Source organism: Macrobrachium nipponense, chromosome 21, assembly GCF_015104395.2.
Source record: "Macrobrachium nipponense isolate FS-2020 chromosome 21, ASM1510439v2, whole genome shotgun sequence".
Lineage (NCBI taxonomy): Eukaryota > Metazoa > Arthropoda > Malacostraca > Decapoda > Palaemonidae > Macrobrachium > Macrobrachium nipponense.
In genome coordinates, this window is record NC_087212.1 from 60,063,718 (window position 1) to 60,072,335 (window position 8,618).

The 8,618-nt window shown below is 40.0% G+C and overlaps 1 protein-coding gene across 1 annotated transcript in view; it reads left to right on the forward strand.

Moving 5' to 3' along the window:
- The first annotated feature begins 395 nt into the window (after positions 1-395).
- The window catches only part of LOC135197490 (cylicin-2-like), an 8,287-nt gene continuing 64 nt past the window's right edge, over positions 396-8,618 (forward strand). The window contains exons 1-2 of the mRNA XM_064224554.1: positions 396-457; positions 7,584-8,618. The exon at positions 7,584-8,618 is cut by the window's right edge and continues 64 nt beyond it. Of these exons, the coding sequence (XP_064080624.1) occupies positions 396-457; positions 7,584-8,618 (1,097 nt within the window). The remainder of the gene's footprint in view (positions 458-7,583) is intronic.

An 8,618-nucleotide genomic window follows, 5' to 3' on the forward strand; every position in this document is an offset into this window, starting at 1 on the left:
TTTCAATATATTGCAAAACATGGTTATGCAATGCATAATGGTTGAATACTTGGGGCATATAAACCTACCTGTGGCAACCTCTGGCGCGGCGGTAAAAACCCGTAAAAAGTTCCCAATGCCTTTCATAATATGCAAAACAATGGTTTGCAATTGCATAATGGGTTTGAATACCTTTGCATAATACTCCTGTGGCAACCTCTGGCGCGGCATAAAAACCCGTAAAAAGTTCAATGGGCCTTTCATATATTGCAAAACTGGGTTTGCAATGCATTTTAATGGGGGGGTTGAAAAATACTTATTGCATATACTCCTGTGGCAAACCTCTGGCGGCGGCGTAAAAACCCGTAATTTCAATGGCCTTTCATATATCAAAACATGGTTAATGCCAATGCATAATGGGTTTTACTACCCTTGCATATACTCCTGTGGCCACCTCTGGCCGCGGCGTAAAAAACCCGTAAGTTTCAATGCTTTCATATATTGCACACATGGGTTAATGCCAATTTGCATAATGGGTTGAATACTTGCATATAAAAACTCCTGTTTCACCTCTGGCGCGGCGGGGTTAAAACCCGTAAGTTCAATGGCCTTTCATATAATGCAAAAACAATGGGTTAAATGCACTGCATAATGGGTTAAATACTTTGCAATATCCTCCTGTGGCAACCTCTGGCGCGGCGTAAAAACAGCGTAAGTTCAATGCCTTTCCATATATGCAAACATGGTTAGGCAATGCAAATGGTTGAATACTTGGCATATACTACTGTGGCAAAACCTCTGGCGCGCGTAAAACCCGTAAGGTTTCAATGCCTTCCATATATTTGCAAAACTGGGTTATGCAATGCAAATGGGTTATGCAATGCATAATGGGTTGAATACTTGCATATATTCCTGCGGCAACCTCTGGCCGCGGCGGTAAAAAACCCGTAAGTTCAATGACCTTTCATATATGCAAAAACATGGGTTATTGCAATGCATAATGGGTTGAATAAACTTGCATATACTCCTGTGGCAACCCTTCCCCTGGCGCGGCGTAAAAAACCCGTAAGGTTCAATGCCTTTCATATATGCCCAAAACATGGGTATTGCAATGCTTAATGGGTGAATAACCTTGCCATATATACTGTGGCAACCTCTGGCGCGGCGGGTTACAAACCCGTAGCTTCAATTGCCTTTCATATATTGCAAAACATGGGTTAGCAATGATAATGGTGAATTACTTTGGCATATAACCTCCTGTGGCACCTCTGCGCGGCATAAAAACCCGTAAGTTTCAATGCATTTACATATTGCAAAACAGGGTTATGCAATGCATACTGGGTTGGCAAACTCTGGCGCGGCAGTAACAAACCCGTAAGTCAATGCTTCATAGATGCAAAAACTGGGTATGCAATTGCATAAGGGGTCAGAAATACTTGCATATATCCTGTGGCAAACCTCTGGCGCGGCGTAAAAAACCCGTAAGTTCAATGCCTTTCATATATGGCAAAACATGGGTATGCAAAAATGCCCAAATGGGGTTGAAACGTGCATATAATTCACTGTGGCACCTCCTGGCGCGCGTAAAAAACCCGTAAGTTCAATTGCCCTTTTCATATATCCCCAAAACATGGGTTATTCAATGCATAAGGGTTAAAGAACTTGCATATATCCTGTGGCAACCTCTGGCGCGGCGTAAAAACCGGGTTTAAAGTTCAATGCCCTTTCATATATTGCGCCAAAACAATGGGTTATGCAATGCATTACCTGGGTGAATACTTGGCATATACTACTGTGGAAACCTCTGCGGCGCCGGTAAAACGTAAAAAACCCGGTCAATTGTTTTCATATATGCAAAACATGGGTTAATTGCAATTTTGCAAATGGGTAAATACGTGCATATACTCCTTTGGAAAACCTCTGGCGCGCGTAAAAAAACCCGTTAAGGTTCAATGATTTTCATATAATGCAAAACATTGGTATGCAATGCATAATGGGGTTGAATATTTGCATATTGTACTACTGTGGCAACCTCTGGCGCGGCGTAAAACCCCGTCCCAAGTTCAAGCGCCTTTCATAGGATGAAAATCAAAACATTGTTGTTATGCAATGCATCATGGGTGAATACTTGCATATCTACTGTCGGCAACCTCTGGCCTCGGCGGAATTAAAAAAACCCGTAAAGTTCAATGTCATGCCAATTTCATATATGCAAAACAATGGGTTAATGCAATAAGCATACTGGGTGACTGGGTTGAATGCTTGCATATATACGTGGCAAACTCTGGACGGCATAAAAACCCGTAAAGAGTTCGAATGCCTTTCATATATGCAAAACATGGTTAATGCAAGCATACTGGGTTGAAACTGCATAACACTACTGTGGGCAAACCTATGAACGGCGTGTTAAAAACACGGTAAGTTCCAATGCCTTTAATATATTGGCCAAAAACATGGGTTTATTTATGCCAATTGGCAACTGGGTTGAATAAAAAACCTTGCATATACACTGAATGGGCAACTCTTGGCGCGGCATAAAAAACCCGTAAGTTCCAATTTGCCTATATCATATAGCAAAAACAAAAAACATTGGGTTATTGCAATGCATACTGGGTGATAACTTGCAAATACTACTGGGTTGGCCAACCTCTGGCGCGCGTAAAAACCTGTAAGTCAAGGCCTTTCAGCTCATGCAAAACCTGGTTATGCCATGCTAATTGGGTCGGAAAATAAACTTGCCAAAATTACTATGTGGCAAACCTCTGGCCGTGGTGGTATTTAGCGTGGCTAAAAACCGAGTTCAATGCCTTTCATTATATTGCAACACAATGGGTTTAGCAATTTGCATAAGGGTTTGAATAAACTTGCATATATAAAACTGTGAACGTCTGGCGCGGCGCTAAGAAACCAGGTTAAGTGCAGCAATTGCCATATATGCAAAAACATGGGTTATTACAAGCTAATTGGGTTGAAACTGCATATACTACTGTGGCAACGTCTGGCGCGGCGTAAAAACCAGTAAGTTCAATGCCTTTCATATATGCAAAACATGGGTTATACAATGCATAATGGGTTGAATACTTGCATATACTACTGTGGCAACCTCTGGCGCGGCGTAAAAACCTGTAAGTTCAATGCCTTTTATATATGCAAAACATGGGTTATGCAATGCATAATGGGTTGAATACTTGCATATACTACTGTGGCAACCTCTGGCGTAGCGTAAAAACCCGTAAGTTCAATGCCTTTCATATATGCAAAACATGGGTTATGCAATGCATAATGGGTTGAATACTTGCATATACTCCTGTGGCAACCTCTGGCGTGGCGTAAAAACCCGTAAGTTCAATGCCTTTCATATATGCAAAACATGGGTTATGCAATGCATAATGGGTTGAATACTTGCATATACTACTGTGGCAACCTCTGGCGTGGCGTAAAAACCCATAAGTTCAATGCCTTTCATATATGCAAAAACAATGTGGTTTACTGCAATGCATAATGGGGTTGAATACTTGCATATATTAACTTTGGCACTCTGGCAACCTCTGGCGCGGCGTAAAAACCCGTAAGTTCAATGCCTTTGGCGTAAAAACCCGTAAGTTCAATGGCTTTCATATATGCAAAACATGGGTTATGCAATGCATAATGGGTTTAATACTTGCATATACTACTGTAGCAACCTCTGGTCGGCGCGAAAAAGTAAAAACCCCGTAAGTTCAATACCTTTTATATATGCAAAATATGGGGCTTGCAATGTATAATGGGTTGAAATGGGTTATGCAATGCATAATAGGTTGAATTCTTACATATACTACTGTGGCAACCTCTGGAGTGGCGTAAAAACCTGTAAGTTCAATGCCTCATATAGTACATGCAAAATATTTGATCCTGGTGTGGCAGGAGGGAAGATTCTATCTCTCTTGGCTAGCTGAGGGAGCTGAGAGTGGGGAAGGGTCCATCCCTGGCAAAAATAAAACCCCATTCGATGACACTCCATTGGCGAAGATGCCCCAGGGTGAGATCGCTTGCGATCGCTAAAGGGCCCATAATTAGATTATAATTTATAATATGGCATATATATAAATCATTCAAGCTACAAATGTACAGTGATGCTCAAATCTCATGCGACATGACTCCATAGGATTTCGTTCAAAATTCACTATCTGGCAACCTAGCTTGCTCCATATTTATCTATTATTTCAATGCAGAAACGCGATTATTGCATACAATATGGACATAATGTTTCATAAGAGTGAAATCTGTCATAATTGTCAAAACTGTAAGAAAATGTCACGTGTAGCAAATTTCAGAAAAAACTCGTTCGAAACATTTTCAAAACTCTCGTTCACACATTGCTGAAGCATTTGACCAAAAATGAAGTCGTCATCAAGCCAATCAGTTTCAAAATGTTAAATATTTAAAAAATAAAAAAACAACAAACAAAAAATTGACATAACATTAATAATGCTTCCAAAGCTAACATAAAATTTGAAATAGTCCTATTTGATTGCTTTTCCACCTCAATGCTGAAAAAAAATGTAAATATGTATATAAAAAAAGTAGAATGCGCCCACCGATATCAACGTGTGAGGGGAGCGTGTGTGACGTATCATTAGTGTCGGTGCAACAACAACCACCCGGTGTAACATTAGTAGGTCTACACTAAGTAGCGACAATGAAATTATCTTGAAAACGCTTACTTTATATGTGTTAGAGGAATATTTGGATTTTCTTACATAATTAATTGATATAATTCTTAAATATTAAAAAAAATATGGCATACTAGCAAATATTCGCCTATGCAATTATTCTTTTGCCAAAGCCAAGATATTGTTCGTAGGCCTAGGTGTTAGATTTCTTTCCTTTACAATTAACAATCACATCTCTCTATTAATAATTTCTGGCCAGAAAGCAAATGGGGTTATCTACACATTCTTGTTCTTCAAGTTACCTTATGAAAGAATAAATTATACACCAAAAGCGAGGAGAAGGACTTTTAAGAAAATAATATTCTAAACCAGTTGAAAAACAAGTGTTCCATACGCCTTGATATCAATACTTATGACATTTCGGTTACTAGTCATCTCCATATAATCAAAATCATCATTTTTTATTCCTCAGAGAACAGATAATATCTACAAATAAAAACATTAGTAACATTACATCTCATAAGGCTTAGATTATTCTTTTAGGCCTATAAATCATTTTGCAACATATAGGCAGCTTAAACGCAGCCTAAAACTTCAACCTTCAAAGAAAACTGGTTGTAATTCATATTCCTATTGTACTCGTCAAAAAACAGATAATCTCTACAAATAAATTCATTAATAACAGATTATATCTCAGAAGGGTTAGATTTTTTTTTAGGCCTATAAAACATTTTGCAACATACAAGCAGCTTAAACACAGCCGAAAGCTTCAACATTCAAAGAAAACTTGTTTTAAATCATATTCCTACGTTGAAAATGTTGTTATGACTGTTGAGCTTATTAGGTCTACTGTCATAATGCAGCAGACGTAGTTATGTTGGCCAGTCCTTGGAGCATGTAAGTGTGCTTTCATTGATTGCACAGCTAGCCTTATCACACCGCAATTTGAACTTAGCAGCGTAAAAAAAGAAAATCAGTTTATATCACACAGATTACGAATTATATCAATGCATAAAAGGGATCATATTTATATAACCATGAGGAAAATAGGGCTAGCTGCATAAAAGGGATCATATTTATATAACCATGAGGAAAATAGGGGTAGCTGTGAATTCACAAACTTTTCGACATGTATGACATTAGAAAAAAAGTATAATACTACTTGGCAACGTCACGTTGAGTCTGAGACTCTGGACGATACAAAAAGAATCATGTGGCATGAGATTTGAGCACCACTGTATACACGGCGAGGTCTTCCCAAGAACAGAGAATCTGGAAGGAAAAACGGTTCGATGTACAGACGGCCAACGAAGAATTGGCGTAGTTTCTTAATTCATTGTACGTTAAGGAAATATTACCGTATGCAGGTGCCAGATTATTTACGTAACAATAAATAACATTTCCTTTCAAAGGTGCTATACTTGAAATAAATTACATTAGAATTGAGTAGACTTATTCAACGTATTAAAGATAATTATTTTGCAAAGTAAGAAAAATATATAACGAAGGGTCCACGATTTCTAATTTTATTCTCAACTATAGCTTCGTGACAGCATACCGAAGATTTTGAAGTTGGCTTTGCTGCCGCTCGAGTCTTACTCAACGTATCGTACTGCACTGGGGTGTTGTCATTTCGTCTCCTACAGCCGATAAATAATACATCAAGGGCGTTAACATTCTTTGAAAACGATGTTTAATTAAACCTATTAATTTTGTCCTTTGATCAATAAAATAATTTGCATGACACATTTAGTGGGCCTAAATTGGACTTCTGATTATCCCACATGATTAGCCTATAGGTCTATACTCTCTCGGATACGTATTATTTAATGAATATTTAAATCGACAATATATATATATATATATATTATATATATATATATATATATATATATATATATATATTATATATATATATATATATATTAATCTGCTTTATTTGACTATTCCCGTTATTCTTGTTTTATTAGCCATGTTCGCCTTTCTTCTTATCCTTTTCATAATTGCTTAACATAATTAACTCTGACCTAGCTATTCAAAGTCAAAACGCAATCATAAAAAAATCAAACGAATATAATTCAGTCTTATTTTTTATCGATGTCCTCGCCTTCCTCGGATCCCAGTCGGAGACAGTATGTTCGTTCGTTCGGCCTCCTCTCTGTGTGTGTCCAGAATTCTTGAGCATTTGAACTTGAACGTCTTGAAGATCTCTGGAGATGTTGTTATCCTCGACGGAGCCACAGATCCGTCGAATCCTGCCCCAGAGATCTTCGCTTAGCTCAATTGTACAGAGGAAGAGTGAGAAAAGGACTATTCTACTTACGAGAACCGAGGAGAAAGGCTTCTGCAATCCTCAGGAATCCCAAAAGGAAATCGCCCTTCAAGACACGAATGAAGGAAGACGAAGGACGAACGAACACACTGTCTCCGTCTGTCTTCAAGGAAGGAAGGAAGACTTCGAAATTCACAACAGAAGAATCGAAGCTTCCGTCAGCTTCTCAAAACAAACCATCAGCATCAAGCGTCTTTGACTCAGCCTCTCGACAACAGGGTCTGCCGTCAAGGGCTAAGAGAAAGTGGATGAAGATTGCATGAAGGTCTGCAAAGGACGTCACAAGGAGACGAGGACCAAAAGGACTGGATACTGGAAGAGGATTGGATAGTGGAACTACTACAGAGGAAGAGTGAGAATAGGACTACTTTTACGAGAACAGAGGAGGAAAAGGCTTCCCAAATCCTCAAGAATCCCAAATGAAACTCGCCCTTCAAGACACACGGGGAGGAGGACGAAGGACGAACGAACACACAGTCTCCGTCTGCCTCCAAGGAAGGAGAAAGACTTCGAAAGAATCTGAAGCCACTCTTGCAGAGCTGTGGCTCCGTCGAATACAGCCACAGAGATCTTCACTGCTCAAATTGCTAAAGAATCCCAATTGCTCCGTCTGTCTCCAGGAAGGAAGACTCCGAAATCCACAAGAGAAGAATCGAAGCTTCCGTCAGCTTCTCAAACCAACCATCAGCACCAAGCGTCTTTGATTCAGCCTCTCGGCAACAGAGCCTGCCGCCAAGGACTGAGGGAAAGAGGAGGAAAGAAGCAAGAAGGTCTGCAAAGGACGGCAACAAGGAGAAGGAGGACCAAAAGGAGGAACTGGACACCAGAAAGAAGAAACTGGACTCAGAAGAAGGACCTGGACACAGAAAAGAAGAACTGGACACAGAAAGAAGACGGACACAGAAAGCAAAGAACTGGTACTCAGAAAGAAGACCGGACACAGAAGAAGGACTGGACACAGAAAGAAGAAACCGGACACAGAAAAGAAGGGGACTGGACTCAGAAAAGAAGACCGGGGACCACAGAAGAAAAAGACTGACACAAAGAAAGAAGGAACCGTACACAGAAAGAGAACTGGACTCAGAAAGAAGGACCGGACACAGAAAAGAGAAAGAAGAACGCGGGGGACTCAAAAGAAGGGACTGGACACAAAGAAAAGAAAGACCTGGGACAACAGAAGAAGACCGGACAAAACGAAAGAAACTGGCTTCCAGAAAGAGACCGGACACAGAAAGAAGACCCGGGACAACAGGAAAGAAGGAACTGGACTCAGAAGAGAAGACCGGACTCCAGAAAGAAGACTGGGACCAGGAACAAAAGGAACTGGACACCAGAAAGAAGGAACTGGAATGCAGAAAGAAGAAACTGGACACAGCAAAGGACTGGACTCAGAAAGAGAACTGGACTCAAAAGGAAAGAATACTGGACACAGAAAGAAGGAACTGGACATCCCAGAAGAAGAGTGGACACAGAGAAAGAAGGACTGGACTCAGAAAGACGGATTCAGAAAGAAGACTGGACACAAGGAAAGGCAGGAACTGGACAACAAGAAAGGCAAGGACTGGACTCAAAGAAGAAGGACTGGACACAGAAAGAAGACTGGACTCAGAAAGGAAGACTGGACTCAGAAAAGAAGACTGGGACACAGGAAAGAA